General features: G+C 40.9%; 1 protein-coding gene across 6 annotated transcripts in view; it reads right to left on the minus strand.

Annotated features, from left to right (window-relative positions):
- fam49al (family with sequence similarity 49 member A, like) overlaps positions 1–15,937 on the minus strand; it is a 28,026-nt gene extending 12,089 nt beyond the window's left edge. For 2 of the 6 annotated variants that reach the window (XM_061760536.1, XM_061760532.1), the window contains exons 1-3: positions 15,628–15,937; positions 6,538–6,629; positions 946–1,025 (exon numbers count right to left, since the gene is read on the minus strand). In XM_061760536.1, the coding sequence (XP_061616520.1) occupies positions 946–1,015 (70 nt within the window). In that variant the 5' untranslated portion in view covers positions 1,016–1,025; positions 6,538–6,629; positions 15,628–15,937. The other 4 variants (XM_061760537.1, XM_061760534.1, XM_061760535.1 and 1 more) reach the window with 4 other exon arrangements.
- Positions 15,938–16,239: the final 302 nt, after the last annotated feature.

Consider the following 16,239-nt stretch of genomic DNA (forward strand, 5'->3'; position numbering starts at 1 on the left):
AAAAGGTAGAAATAATTGTTTGTAATAAAAACATGTATATATATATTTGGACACTTATGTACTGTATTAATTGATAGCCTCTGTTTTTTTTGTTTTGTTTTTTGGTCCATAATTCATTTATTTACCCACTTGATTTTTGGGGATTACAGCTTTAGCAAAATAACAACTGCATTGAAAATCTTAGAGGTATTTATTAGTTGTATTGATGTGCTTGTAGTTTGAAGTGCATCATCAATGATTTTGGTTAAGTCATTAGGGAAGGGCGAGTACTGATACCAAGTAACGGCCTTATTTCAAAGTCATGTTTGTCTCTTTGTGCATGGGTCAGTCAATATGTCTAACTCTTTAGCCTTAAAAATGTAAAAAATATATATAACAATACATATTAAAGTAAGAAAAGAATAAAAGGTTTTTTATGTTTTAACAGTTGAATGGGTAAATCACCCACTGAATGTTTACCCATTAGAAACATCATTATTGTAATATCTTCCAAAAAAAACGATTTATTGAAAGATTGTTTTTTTTTTTTACCCATTTTTTGTTTTGTTTAGTTTTTTTACTTTAGAAATATGTTTTCCTTTATTTTTTTAAACTTCAGAAGGGGTTGATTTGACCCGCACTGTAAGAGTACGGTTAATAGTGTCAATCAAAACTGTCAAAAGTCAAAATCAAAATGTATTATACGGTTCTTGTTGTGGGGCTCATCAGATTGAGCGGGTGTACCTAATATTGCGAGAGTGGGACTAGAGAGGGTCTTATAACAACAAACAACACCCACAACGACACTCCATCACACCATCAGCAACCCGGTAAAGTGCCTCCACCCTGCAGCCTCCCACAGTGCACCTCTACTCCACATAAACACACACACCACACACACATACAGTTTAAACACACCCACGTGCACTCGCATCCCAAGCATGCGCACACACACCTCTTACTTACTTTCAAAGTCCAGGAAAAAATGAGGACAGTTCTCTAAATCCTTGCCAAGGACCTTAATGAGGTTCCCCATGACTGGTGACCTGGACGGGAGGAAACAGCAAACAAAAACAAAAAATGCACACAATGCGCAAAAACCCGCTAGAAAATACAAAAATCACATTCTTATTTTCCAATCGTCTGTCTCTGGAAAAGGCCATGAATGATGTTGAGTTTGTGCCTAATAGTCCTATTTGATTAGGGGGTGGGGGGTCTGAATCCAGCAGTGAATCATTTAGCTCGCTCGCTGGGAGCTTTTAATCCGTTTACATGGCTATAGTAACCCAATAACAGTCTTCTATGCACACTCTTGTCTCCCCCTCTAATGCTCCTCACTGTACATCAGTCTATAGATATTTCATAACAAGCACTGTACACTTAATACCCTGCGGCGACATGCTAATGCTTTGTACCAAGCCAATAATATCAAGGCGTTGTTAGGCGTAATGGACCAGCAGACTGGGACACAAAATTAGGTACAAATGCACAATGGAATGAGACCACATACAAGAAATGTGTCACAAATGTTCCCAGTATGAAGATAGTAATACTCAGGTTATGTGGTTAAATTAGCCATTGGTGGCTTTGAGCGAGCGCCATTCATTTGCAGTTTGGACATGGATAGTCTCAGTCTTCAGAAGTCTTTGATAACACCACAAGAAAACACTAGATACTATGTTGCTCATCTCTTTACTAAAGAGGTTGGAGAAGTTGCTGAAGTGGCAACACCCTAGTTCCTCCAAATCTAATGAGATGCAATACAAAACCTATATCACAAATTCTCCATTTACAAAGATAGTATTTAACTTAACTCAACTTTAGTAACTCAACTTTATTTTAGAGCACAAACGTCAACAGTTATATACCCAAAATAAAAATCTAACCTAAAGGTTTTTAAAAAAAAAAAAACAATAAATTCAAAAACAATAAAAGCAAATAAAACACTAAAGCAAGAGCAGAGTCTCATGCTGAGCCGAAAGTCAAGCAATAAAAATGGGTTTCAAGGTGAGTTTTAAAAAATGTCCAACAGTGGCAGCAAATACAAAGAAAAAAGCAAAATTGAACCCTATGAAACCCCATAAGACAATGGAGGAGAGTGGGACTCAGAAATAATAATGTAATATAATAATGTAAAAAGAAGAAAAAAAAATGGACCTATTATGGAAAATTGACTTTTTGTTGGTATGGTATACAAATACTTGAGTCTATTGGAGTCCCTACCCACTGGTGAAGTATGACATTAAACAGCCGAGTAAAAAAGTTAAATTAGCTAGTGGTGGCTTCGCATAGGCGGCATTTATTTGCAGTCAGGATTTGGAGTGAGTCTCTGAGTCTCCAGAAGTCTTATTATGCCACAAAAGTCATTCTATTTGTTCAACTATTCACAAAAATTAAGCATTATCACCTTCGCAAAGGCAGCTCTTGAATTAAATATCATATTTGTGTGTGCCAGCGTACCATGAACAGACAATAAAGCATTACACATCAGCTATCACGCTCTGATGCAAACTGTAGTATGGACCCGGTGAGGAAATGAAACCGTCTGGTTCAGTTAAAAGAAAAAAGGGAAAAAAGAACCAGAGATGCAAGTTGCTCTGACACTGACTGTTGATTCACAGTTTTTTTAGTGAGTTGCATTTCACCAGGATAAGGGATGGGCATTAGACTACATTTCCTTGATTGACAAAACTAAACAATAAGCAATACATTTTCTCAATATTATTCCTAATAGGATGGAAGAACCTACAGTATCTTTTAATGGTCTCCTGTTTCCATACCAACAGTTGTGCCATATCGTGGTTGGGGCTCAATTTCTTGTAGCTGATGTCATGTGTTTGCTTCTTTACACCGCAAACTTGTTGAGAATGGATCAACAGTAGTGCCTCCATTTTACCTCACTTGCATCAAGATATGATCAATTCCACACAATCTGCAGTGGTTCTCAAATGTTTGAACATTGACACTGCACTTAAATTTAGTCATGAAAAAAAAACTATACTTGAATGATGATTCAATTAAAACGTAATTCACATACAGTGAAAGTTAAATCAGTTGTACCTAAATAAATGTTTGAAAACAAGCAATTCTTAAAAAAAAAAATACATGCAAATGTATTGTACTTAAGGTAAAGACAACTCAATTGTACTTAAAATGTATTTTACTGTACTAAAAATAAAGTTTAAGCCACTGTAACATTATGCACAGTTTGATTTAATTCAGTGATTCTTTCGCATACCAATAGAGGGAGCCCAGTACAACACTTTTAGAATCACTGATGTAATGAATCGATTATTACGCCCATTCCTAGAAGGTGTAGCTAATGGTTTGGCAATTGTATGTAACCTGCATCGTGAACATGCGGCAGAACAAAAATCCAGCCTCGTATGAACGATTACGAAACGCCACAGCAGGGGCAGAGGCAGTTTACAATGCAGCACTTGGTGGACGATGAAGACGAGCAAGAGGAAAGAATTGAGTTACACGGTCAGTTGCTGACACCGACTGCAGCGCTTTCATATCATCTCGCATTGAAGTCCGGCCTGCCTCGTGTGTTGTGCGTCCGCTTCTGTTGGGTCGCGTTAGCGGGACGAGCTGAGCTGTACGAGCTGAATCACTCTTGCTTCACTTTCAATGAACTCTAAGGTAGTCACTGTGGTGGTCTTTTTGTGACTGACCGCCTACTTTGACCTCATGAATAATCAATTTTTTTTTAACCAACCTCACAAGGTGATGGCATAGACCAGGTTCTTTTTGTATTGTCGCAAGGATAAATTTCTGGTCCGTTCATGATGTACACCTGAACAGTCTAAAGAGATGATAATAATACTCAGATTGAATGTTTTAAGTTACTAATGTGTGTATTAATGCCTGCTTAATGTATATATTAAAGTCCTATTATAATGTAACTAAGAAGCCACATTTGGGTTACAGCATTCGTATTGGATTGATAAGGGGTTATAGATGGAGGGATGGATGGATTATGTGTAAATGATGATAGAGGATGGCTAAAAAAATGACAAATGATGGGTAAAAAAAGACGGATGATGCGTAAACGATGAAGTGTGGTGGGTAAAGGATGAAGTATGGTGGGTAAAAGACAATGGGGAAAGGGTGATGGATAATCGCTACAGGATGAAGTATGACTGGTAAAAGATAATGGATTATGGGTAAAGGATGAACTCTGATGGGTAAAAGATAGATCAAAGATGTAGCGTGATGGTAAACAACGAAATATGACCGGGAAACAATAATGGATGATGGACAAAGGATGGAGTAAGATGGGTAAAAGATGCCGCTTTGTCACCTAAGTATGATGGTAAAGGACGATGGATGCTTGTTAAATAATATAGTATGATGGTAAAATTTAATTGATGATGAAAGGATGAAGTACTGTGGTAAAAATGATGGGTAAATAATAAAGTATGATGATAAAAGACAGTGAATAATGGGTAAAAAATGAAGTTAGATGGGTATAATATGAAGGGTAAACTGAAGTATGACGGGTAAAGAATGATGGCTGATTGGTAAAGAATGAAGTATAATGGGTAAAAGATGAAGTATGATGGTCAAAGATTACCAAAATATGTATTTCCGTGGTAGTAGTATCATACTCAAACCTCATTTAGCTTTATGAGAGGGTCAGAATGTTTTTTAGACTTCTCTCGGTATGATGCAATGCACCACGACAAATGACACACACAATATTATACATAATAAATGACTACCTCTCTGACAAGCAACCAAAACTGAGCGTTAAAAAGCCACATTGTTATGCAAGTATACCTAACGTAGTGGCCAGTGAACGCACACTGACAGAGCAGCAGTATGCGGTCCAGGCTGAGAGCAGCGCTCGGCTTACGGTTGCCAGGTAACTGTTGGCCTGGTGATATGGTCCATTCGCCTCACAGCGAAGGATGCTGGAGTAAAGAGGAAAAAAAAGTCTCCGGCATGTTCACGCTCACGCACTGCACACACTTACTTATCTGATAACGGCCATTTTTTATATTTGCCTTCTAAACACAAGCGCAAAAGCCGCTTACCCTGTTTTTTTGGTCCCTTTTAAGATGTCACCTCTTCTTCACTGGGATGCTTTTAAGTCTCTCCCGTGTGTGTTATCCCACGGAATTGTGGTCTCTCGCTGGCATTAGTTTGTCACTCTTCTATTACTCAACACTAATAACGTCCACTCCTGCCTTGTTTCGCTTTGTGTCTCTGTGTGTCTCCTTCCACTTCACACTTCTTCTTTTCAGACATCTATTTAAAGACGTGGGTTTTCTCTGGTACTCTTTTTTTTTTCTCAAGTTTGCTTGTGAAAACCGAAGCTCTTGGGACACAACGATCCCAAATACAGTGAACCCCCGTTTATCGCAGGGGATACGTTCCAGACCTACCCGCATTAGGTGAATATCAGCAATATAGCGGGACCACATTTAAAAAAAAAAAAAAAAATACATAAATAAATACATACTTTTTTTTTTAATAGTATAACCCCTCCCACACGATTTAAACACTTATAAACTTGTGAAAATACAATTTTGAAACACATTGTAAACTACAAGCATAAAATGTATATAAAATACTGTACATTTCATAGTTTTTGTGTGTTGGCATCGGTGAGTCTGTGTGTGAGTGTCTGAGCATGAGCTGTGGCCGACGGCAGCTCCTGCGCAAGTGTGCTTATTGTTTTAGTGTTCCACTGTTCTGCCAGCGTTCCATAAATGGCTAAAAAGTGTATCAAAGACTGTGGCTGTCCTTTCCCGCGTGTGAGGGCATGACAGTAAGTGAGCCGCTAATGATGAAATGAGAAAAAGCGAGCAAACACCGCATATTTACTACTATATCTACTTTTTCTGTTTTCCCTCTGCTATTCTTTTTTTAAGCAAACACATAAGCATCTCTCTTTCCTTCTTAAGCTGATGACAAAAGACTAAATAAATACCCTTCAGCTCGACTTCTCTATTTCAACTTCCCTCATGTTCTCGTGTTGTCACTGCGCATCTCCATCAAGCTGCTTTTTAGCCTCACTGGTGGCCCGGAGGTGCGAAAGCAATCCGAGTGGCAGAATGGAAATCGCCGTCCGTAATGCGTGTGACGTAAAGGTCATGGGGTGTGAGGTGTGTAAATGTGTTTGGGGGCCGTGTTGGCTTCCACAGCAGCCCTCATCTGCAGTCTGCCGAGAGAAAGCAGGCCTTCAGACAGCAATTGGGTTCCCACATGGCGGCTGAAAAGCAAAAAGCCGGGGCCCAGACAGGAAGCCAAGCGGCAAAAGCCACGCTCCCGGCCTCCTTTCAGCTCTCCCTGAAAGATCCCTCCTGTCACTGCCTCGGGGGCTGCATTGCAAACCATTTCTGCTCGCCAACATGGCCACCGAGTCTAACATCTAATCTCCATATGGGTCTCTGGCTACCCTCCAAAGGATCCGAATCTGCATATGCATTTTTTCTATACATGTCAATCATCCTCCATAAATTATCCATTATATAGATTCTTATTGCCCCCACCATATGTTCTGTTTCCTTATTTGACTACTTCCCTGCCCTTGTGTGTGCTTTTTACCTTTCGTTTGCGTCGACTCCCGCGGAACACTTCACTGCATCAACCAGGGCTTGTCGGCTCAACGCGACGGTCCGAGCGTCAGCAGCCAGCACCTGATGACAACAACACGAACAGGAGCAGGATAGGTGAAGTGAGGCTGAGGAGGTGGTTTGAAGTCAGGGATACACGCGGTCATTTAGAGGGCAGGAGGAGGTACACGAGGGTCCAGGAAAACAGGATTTACCTTCAACTAAATTGTAAAGGGTCTGTTTCTATTGCTATCCTATGTTGATGATGATTAGCAAACCTATTACCAGGCTATTAGTACATCGTCCGAATGCAGTGCATAATTGTACTCTTACTACACATTGCATTAGATACAACTGCACAATCTAAGGACAGCCAGTGTAAGATGTGTATGAAAACTGCATTGATAATTGATCAAATATGGTAGTCAAAGTGACAATAGATGGATGGGTGGACAGTGGATAGATGATAGGTAAAGGGCGATATATGAAGTGACAGAGGATAGACAGATGGATGGATGAGGAGCAAATGATGGTAGACAGAGAGGATGGATGCATGACAGACCGGTTATGATAGCGGTGATGGTTGATGGGTACAAGTGGATGGAAAATGGTAAGGGATGAGTGTGACAATTGATCCAAAGTTGACTTGATGATTGGTTATGAATGAAGAATGATGGGTAAAAGATAGATGATGGGTGAAAAATCAAGGATGATGAACGCTGTGCTGAGAATGATGAGTGAGTTAAGGATGAAGTACGGTGGGTAAATTATGCAAAACTCTACCAAAAATATTTGTCTTATTTCTAGTCAAAACTAATTAAAATAAGACCCGTCACATTGAAAGTAACTTATTTTTTGTCAATTTTCATTTGTTTCAAGCCAATTTGTACTTAAAATAAGTAGAAAAAAATGGCAGTGGAATAAGAAAAAAAGTACCCCACTGGCATTCAACTTATTTCAAGTAAATAATAGGTTCAAAGAAGTGATTTTTTTTTTTAGTTGATTAATCTTATTTTAAGAGTAACCAGATTGGTTTTGAGACTTATGTTGAGAAATAAGACAAATATTCTTGGTCAGAATTAGAATTTTTTTTTAGTGTGGGTGATAAGAACATTGCCAGAGTGTGGTTGGACAATTCTACTCTCTATAATCTCGCGGGTGTAGCCCTCTTTAACAGTGAACGTATTGCAGATTTAGATGCTCACTGATTTGTTTTGACTGTATCTCCTTCGAGTAAACCTTCTAATGCGTATTGATCTGTTCTGTCAGCTAAAGGCTAAAATCCCAAAGGTCAAGTATTGCACAGGAGACAATGGCGGTGGCTCGAGATGAACACGTTGGGGGGGGGGGAAGGGGCGTTGTACTTTTGAGCAAATGTAAGGTGAAGTGCACGACCTCTCTGCCTTCACTTATCGCACAAAAGACTAAACATCAATAGTGAAAGGCCCACACAAACGCATAGCCGTGAATGCAGCTAATGAAATGAAAGGAGCTGCTGTTGTCACAAATATTAATGGTCTCCTGTCAAGTCAAATTGAGAGCAGACATCTAATCTAATTGGACTCAAACCGCTTCAGGGCCCAACTGCACATTTTGATGGATTACTATTTTCAATTGTGCTCATTAAGCACTATGATTAAAGTTTCTCTTAACTCCGATGGAGTTCACTTGTCTTATCAGTTTGGAAATTAGGACAACAATGTGAGAGAAAAGACCGGAAGGAGTTCTGAGTCGACTAAAAGGCTAGTCGGTGTAAATAGCAGGTTAGCGAGTGTTAGTTCAAGAAAAGAGGAAAGACGGATTATTTTCCATTGTGCTTCACTGAGACGTCATTTTTCACATGAACACAAAAAGATGGGGGGGATCAACAGAGGCTTTATCCAGGCTCCTTTGGCATATAAAAAATGTGCTCTCTTTCAAAGCTTTCTATGCATTCATGCCTGTGCTACACTTTCATTTATTGGCTTGCAGATGTGTCTTATAGAGGAATTATTGCGAGCCTAATTCACTTAGAATGCCCTGCACCTTGTATTTCATGCAGGTATTAATATTTTAATGCCATTGTTTTGGATCCCATTCTGAGACAATAACTACAGTGTAAAAACACAGAACAAGAAAAGTCCATTTTAAATAGACATGATTTGTCTCAAAGCCAAAGCTGGAATACAAAAAAATAAAAAATAAACTTTGCACAGTTTGTTAGACTGTGTACTAGACTACGTATACAAGAGTATTAACTGATCCCAATTCAGATTGTTATTGCTGATTAGCTGGAACACATTTTTGTAGGTTTAAAAAAAATACTAAAGACTGTCAAAAATGAGAAACGTAACATGAAGTCAGACCGGGAAACACAGTCAATGTAAGTACCCGTTTTGTTAGACTGGCATATACAGGTGTTTTTGCTCATTCCAGTCAGGATTGTTGTGGAGTGCTGATTACGTGGAGCACTTCTAGTTCAAACAGAGTAGTTTACCTAAAGACTGTTAAAAATGGAGCATGAGTCATGTCGTGAGACACGACCATAAAAACAGCAGAAAAACAGAAGCCTTAGTTTCAGGGCAAGTTGGTTTTAGGTTATAACTAAATTAAATTCCAAGAGCATATAAAGCAATAATTTTCATGATTTGAAGGTGGACAGATGGTTTGCTAATTAGCAAGATTATGTAAACAAATAAAAATCATCTTTCCATGGTCGATGGAAGTACCCATTTTGTTAGACTGGCTGATATGGCAGGTTAGAACTAAATTTAATAAATGAAATTAAATTCCAAGACATCCTAGGACAAGTGTGAGAGAAAAGGAATTGATGGATGCATGCATTCCAAGGCAATAACAACAGTGTGGACTTTGAGACATGATTTGAGGATGGACAATGAGGTATGTTCGTGTGCAGAAATACGCAAAATATAGATATAAAAAAATAAAATGTTTGCACAGTCCATGAAAGTACTTATTTTGTAAAACCGGCATTTCCAGGACATTTTGCATATCCCAATCAGTATTGTTATGGAGTGCTGTTTAGCTGGAGCACGACAGCCGAAAATGACAAATTTAGCATATAAGTCATGCTGCGAGACAAATTCTTGTTTTTACGTGGAAATGCCCTTTTTGTTAACCTGGCATTTAAAAGTGTGTTGGCCGATCCATTGTAAGATCGTTATGGAGGGATCACCTGACTTTGCTGTAGACAATGTCGTTTCCATGACGATGTGAATGTGATTGTGAATGGTTGTCCCTGTGATTAACTGGCAACCAGTTCAGAGTGTAGTGCGCCCATCACTCATCACAAAGTCGGCTAGGCTCCAGCTCCCCGCCACCCTGAACAGGATAAGCTGTATAGAAAATGGATGGATGGATTATTATGGTGTACTGCTTAGTTGAAGCCGTTCTTTGTATTGTTAAACAGAATACCTAAGGAGCGTCACAAATGACAAATGTAGCGTGAAAGTCGCGCCGCAGAGAACAACTGAATAGGCGGACCTCTGACCGGGGCCTGACCTAGAATCTATATACGGCTCGAGACGTCCAAGTCATACGTCAGCCTGCGTGTCCCCGGAGGAGGCCACGCTGAGTCCCAGTGAGGGTTGAGTCTGATGGGAGTGGCAACATAACGTAAATAGGCAGAGGTGGCAAAAGTACTCACATTCCGTACTCAAGTAGATGTACGATACTTGTGTAAAAAAGAAAGACTGGCAAAATAGAAGTACTGATTCCTGGACCCAAAAACATAGGAACAGAATGACAATAGATTTTGGGGGTGGGGTGTGGATATGTTGATGTTCTTGCTATTTTTATGATTTATTTATTTATTTATTTTGGTCGCTTCTTCATTGTCTGATGCCAAATGGCTCCAGTCAGTCAACCCTCCCTGGCTCACACTGGGCTAATTAGTCAGGATGCGCGTCCGTTCATGTGCGCAGAAAGTGGAGGGGCGAATACACTGAACGCGCACCCCTGTCGATCTGGCACGCTACACTCAGGGAAACGCAAACAACAACGACGCACAACAATCTCTTGAATAGAGCAGATGGTGCAAAAAGACACTCCTAATGATGTCTAAATGGGTGTAAAAGTGATCTTGCCATGTGGAATGTTTTTACCTTGAACTTCGGCAACTACACGCTTGATCTGGTGCTATTATAAGATCGCAGTGTGGCTATTTGTAGCGATCTGGCTTTCTGCTCTTATTAGCCTGCTTCCAATTGGCTTTACCTAGCCTTTAAATTGGGGTAATTGATCTCGCACAGGACCACAGGATGGAAATTTGGGCGACAAATAAACTGAGTGTGATACTGTTGGAAGTCCTCAAAGGAAAGATAGGTGGTAATCTGATCACACTTGGCTTCATATGCTAAAATGGAGACTGCAGTATTGTATGTACAGTATAGTAGTATGTAGAAGAAGCTAGGCTAACTGTTAGCTCCTCTGGAAGATCCATTGCAGTTTCAGATTTTGTCCTTGTCATTTGTATTGTGGTAAATGTCGAAGGATTAGCGTTGAGCGCTATTAATGCTTTTAATTTGAGAGGGTTTCTACTTTCTGTTGTCGTTGACATTTCGGCTAGCTTCGCAGGATTTTTAGCTGGAGCTGACACTGACAAACTTTTTTCCGGACAAAATGACTTTGGTTTGGTTATTCTGACTGGTGTAATGTATTTGAGTCCATCTCCAACAAGGAATGCTGAGTGAAGATGTAGACTGTAGATGTTAGCTTCTGGCACTAGCTGGCATATGCACGCTTGCCGCTACCATGTTTTGGTAGGATTCTACTTTCAGTTTTTCCCCATTCCTTTTGATTCCACAGGACTCCCAGCCGGTATTGACCAAGTTTTTGTGAACAAAAGGACTTTGATTCGGTTCATCTGTGACTGGTGTTGTGCGTTTGAGTCCAGATGAAGATTGCTACGTTAGCGACAACCAGTTAGCTGACATATAGCTAGCCTAGTAGCATAATTGCATAATTCATTTGAACTTCCTCTTACCAAATCAATAAAAAAATACTAATGTGCTTGCTAAAAATGCTTTTTTCTTGTTTTCCAAAAACTTTCTATGACTTGCAACTATGCTAACAATGTGTTGGTCAGCTGTGATCAGGACAGTAATGCAAACTTGTCTCCTTTTTATATTCAACTTTCTGAACCAAGCTGTGCATTATGAATAATCTCCTGGTAATTAAAGCCTCCCTCCATTTTGTCGGTGCATTCCGACCACCTCTCTGCATCTTCTGTCAGACCACCATGTGTCCCGGTAATGTGATCATCTTCCCTCTCAGGGATTTATCCCCGATTCCCGACACTACTGGGTTAAATTACACCATCAGGCAGTCAAGAAGGTTCATATGTCAATTTCCAATATTATTTCTACCCGGCCTACAATAATAAGTCCTGTGATCCGGCCCCTGAACGGCAAGGAGCACAAAAGGAGCATCATAAGCGCGACCCGAGTGGCAGATGTTCTTGATACACGGGTCGACCAGTCAACTAGATTAGGAGGGATTAGATCTGACACAAATTGAACGAATTTGAGGAATTCCGCACAGACGAACATATGGGAGTTGTATTTTAATCACATTCTTACCACAGATGTGCCAATACTAGAACTGTAAAATTGTGGCTTCATTGGCAGCAATGACTCAGCTTTGAGTTTCTCCTGGCTAAAAGTCCCCCGCAATGTCCATTCGGGTGTCAAAATGTTTTGACGCAGAACTGTTCAGGCGTGAGCGAGACCGCCGTTTTCTGCGAACATTTCTTCTCCGCCTCGCGGCTGCAAATTCAGCATTGTGGCGTTCACTGACGGCTGGAGGAAATAATGATACGTGCACTGTACATCTCGTCGTGGACTGTTTTGACAGTAACACTCATGAGAATTTAGTCAGCTTTTGTCCAAAAAAGTAATTGGTAGAGTTTCCCCATATGTTAGTGTCAGTACACCTTCATTGATACAACCACATCAAATTCCCCCAATATTTCAAACAATTCAGTTTTCAACTATGGTGTATTTTACCTCTATTTACTTTCCACCACTGCAAAAGCGATGCAGTGCTCAAGATTGCAGCAGACAAAAATCCACACACGTCTTTTCTTTACATTGCCTCCCTCCTCTATTGATCAATGGAAAGTCATTTGAGCATTTATTTGAAATTTTTGATATCCATCTTAAGGTCCTGTATTAGAAGGGCTGTGTCTTGCTAGTACATTTTTCCACTACTAGTGCCACTTTTAGCCTACTAGTACCCAATGAAACCTTACTAGTAAACTTCTGTGCTGCACTAGTAACAGTACTAGGCCCAACTAGTGGACATTAGTCACACATTATTATCCTGGACCCTACTATTAGCACTAAAATGCCCAAAGGTATTTTTTTTCCCCGCTAGGAACATGCCGCTATCTTACTAGTAAAAGAAGTTGTCTGACTAAATGTCACACGTTCATTCATCTTCCGCTCCACTTATCCCCACTAGGGTCGCGGGCGTGCTGGAGCCTATCCCAGCTATCTTCGGGCGAGAGGAGGGGTACAACCTGAACTGGTCGCCAGCCAATCGCAAGGCACATATACATATACACAGTACTGGAAAAAAATCTTTACTTGTAAGAGCACCCTAGTCGTTCTACAACTGCACAGATTTACTAAATATTAAAAAACTAAAACTAACTAAATAGCGTACTAGTACATGGACCTCAAGTTGAATATCAAGGATTCCTCACTAATTGGACAACTTTGGCATACAAGCAGGACAACTACATGTTACTAGCAAAACTGTGGACTAGTTGACAACTGTGTGCTACTAGTACTGCTAGTGATTTAAAATTCTATTAGTTAACATCTAGCACTTCAATAGTAGTACGAGTGTAGATGTAAGATAAGATAACCTTCATTAGTCCCACGATGGGGAAACTTACAATGTATAGTAGTGTAGAGCAGTTTTGCCTCACTAGTAAGATGTAGTTGTCCTACTAGTATGCCAAAATTGACCCCCCAATGTGCAAAAATGGCATACATTAGTGGGAAAAAAACATTACATTCTGCTAGTGTACTGAATTGTCTTACTAGTGAGGACAGTCAAGCTGGATATCAAAGTATCGAATAAATAATTCCCAGCCTCCTGACATGTAGTAACTGGCACTCCATCTGTAGTGTGATCAAGGGTAAATGCCACCAATGTCCCATCAGAACTGCATTGCAATAGACGACGCAAGAAGGGAAAGCACCCCCAGCCCCCCTGAATTGTGTCTTCCGCCTCGTCGAGCCCGATAAAGCTGACACATGCGTGGCCCCGTTAATGCAATACTACACATCGTACAGACAAAGGGGGTGAAAAGAAACAAAAGACTGATTTAGTGACTGTACATTTGGTGGAAAATTGCAGCTTGGGTGGACCGAAGTTATAGTATGATGCACAAGAAACATATGGAAAGCCTTTTGAGGCTTTAGTCGATATCCTTGCTATCCACCTTAAGGTTCGTGTACTAGTACGCTTTGTCCTCACTAGTAAGACAAGTCAGTGTTCTTGTAGAATGTCTGTCTTACTAGTAATGGGTTCCCCCCCCCTTTCTACTACAATCGGACATTTCTGTCAACTAGTAGGACAACTTTGGCATAATAGTAGGGAAACTAAATGTTACTAGTGAGGCAAAACTGTGCACTACTAGTACTACTAGTGAAACACAAGATATTATCAAGTATAATTTTACAATGTCACAAATAGTGCTAGTGATACAGAATTGTCAACTGGTACACAGTTTTGCCTCTACTAGTATGCCAAAGTTGTCCTACTACTGAGGACAAAGAGCATACTAGTACACGGACCTTAAGCTGGATATCAAGGATAATATCAACTCTCAATTGTAAAAAATACAAGATAAATAAAATATTGAATAAATGCTCATACGGATTTATATAAAGTCGTTTAAGCATTTATTGATATTACTAGTCAGACAGTCATTCTACTAGTGAGGACAAAGAGCATACTAGTACCTTAGGTACTGAGTACCATAAATAAATAAATAAATGCTGAAACAGCTTTCCATACGTGCATGTATATACATATATATAAAGAGAGAGATGGAGGAAAGAGGCAGCGTGATGTTTCTATGGGCGCTTGGAAAAGATTTGGAGGACGATGGAATCTTGCATCACCGCCGCCAGCCAGCCAATCGGACGGCTCGGTTCCAACGTTCAAAGGGAGTGTCCTAGCAACAGCGAAGTAAATACCGTACCTTGGGGGGGGGGGGGAGACTATAAACACATAAACATTGATATCTTTTTAGATTGATGAAGCTGCTTACTAAAACAATGTTTAATGTCAATCCTTCATGTAGACAGTGATGGAATGCTCAGGGTGGCGGGGGGGGGGGGGGGGGGGAACCCACCTCGGATTGGTTGTCATGGTAACCATAGTAACAGGAACTGGTAATGGATTTGTTCATATGGATGGTTGAGAATGTACGTATTGACGCGTTCCCGTATGTTGACGTCAGAACGTGAGAGTTGAGCGCTTGTATTTATTTATTTTTTTCAAGCCAGTCCAGCATCGCTCGTCGCTCGTGTCGCACACCCAGTCTTTAACATTTTTGGGGACCTCATTCATCCCTCCAACTGCTCCATTCAGATTTTCCTCCCTCCTACCTGCCTTGTTTTCCCTGCAGCCCCCCTCATTAGCCATGCTTTTGTTTTTAAGATCCTGTCCATGGGGGACATCTCACACCTACAAAAAAACAACAACACTTTTTTGCTTTGCATTGTGCAAACTCGCGCAGTCCATTAATGTGATTTATGACGCGTGTGATGGTTCTAGGTCACATATGTACCACGAGTGCGCTGATCCATCCATCACTGGAAAGATACACCCATTAACGCACATTAGTATCCGGTGCTCGCTGATGGATTTTAATCAGAGGAGGAATACTGTCGATCCTCACGCCACTTTTTGGCCTGAGCGCCGCAGTGCAAAGAGGTTTTACATAGTCAGGCCATGCAAGCTTCCTCCTCAACCCCAACATGCACCTTCCCACCTTCAAATCAGTCAGTAGACCATAACCTACATCCTCATCACATCACAGCAAAATACTCTGCTGGCTTACCGGCTGTGCAGGACGGATGCGCCTTCCTTTTTCCTTTCCCTCGAGGTGACACCGAGATACGGATGCGAGGGAACAAAAGAGGGAGGAGGGACAAAAGGGCAAATAAAAAGCGGCGTGAGGATGAAGTGGCGGGTGGATGACGGGAAGAGAGAGGGGTTGCAACGGGGGGAAGAAAAGAAGAAGTCCCTTTGGATTTTTTCCCTGCGTCTAGCTCAGAGGAGGCTTCTTTCTCCTTGTGGATCGGCTGTGGGGGCTGTGGATTGAACGCGGAGGAGCACGCACTGCCTCACGCCACTCGGCCCTCCCCTCCTCTGCCTCTCTGCACTAAAGACAGCAGCTGTTGGGCTAGGAGAAATAGAGCGCCATGCCCCCACCCCCCCCCCACCTCCATGTCACCCCTTCTCCTCCCACCTCACAAAAGACCCCTCGCCATACTCACATCCTCCCAACACCCCACTTACCCCCTTTTTGACTCCACTGCTGGCAAACCTTGTGTGGTGATGTCTTTTTTTTTAACTTCTTAATAGCAGTGGTTCTCGAACTGGGATTCGCAAAATAATTTGCATAATTCTTTTTCGGGGGGTTATGTTATAGCGAATTTCAAATACAGTC

This window comes from Phyllopteryx taeniolatus, chromosome 21 (assembly GCF_024500385.1).
Source record: "Phyllopteryx taeniolatus isolate TA_2022b chromosome 21, UOR_Ptae_1.2, whole genome shotgun sequence".
In the NCBI taxonomy this organism is placed as follows: domain Eukaryota; kingdom Metazoa; phylum Chordata; class Actinopteri; order Syngnathiformes; family Syngnathidae; genus Phyllopteryx; species Phyllopteryx taeniolatus.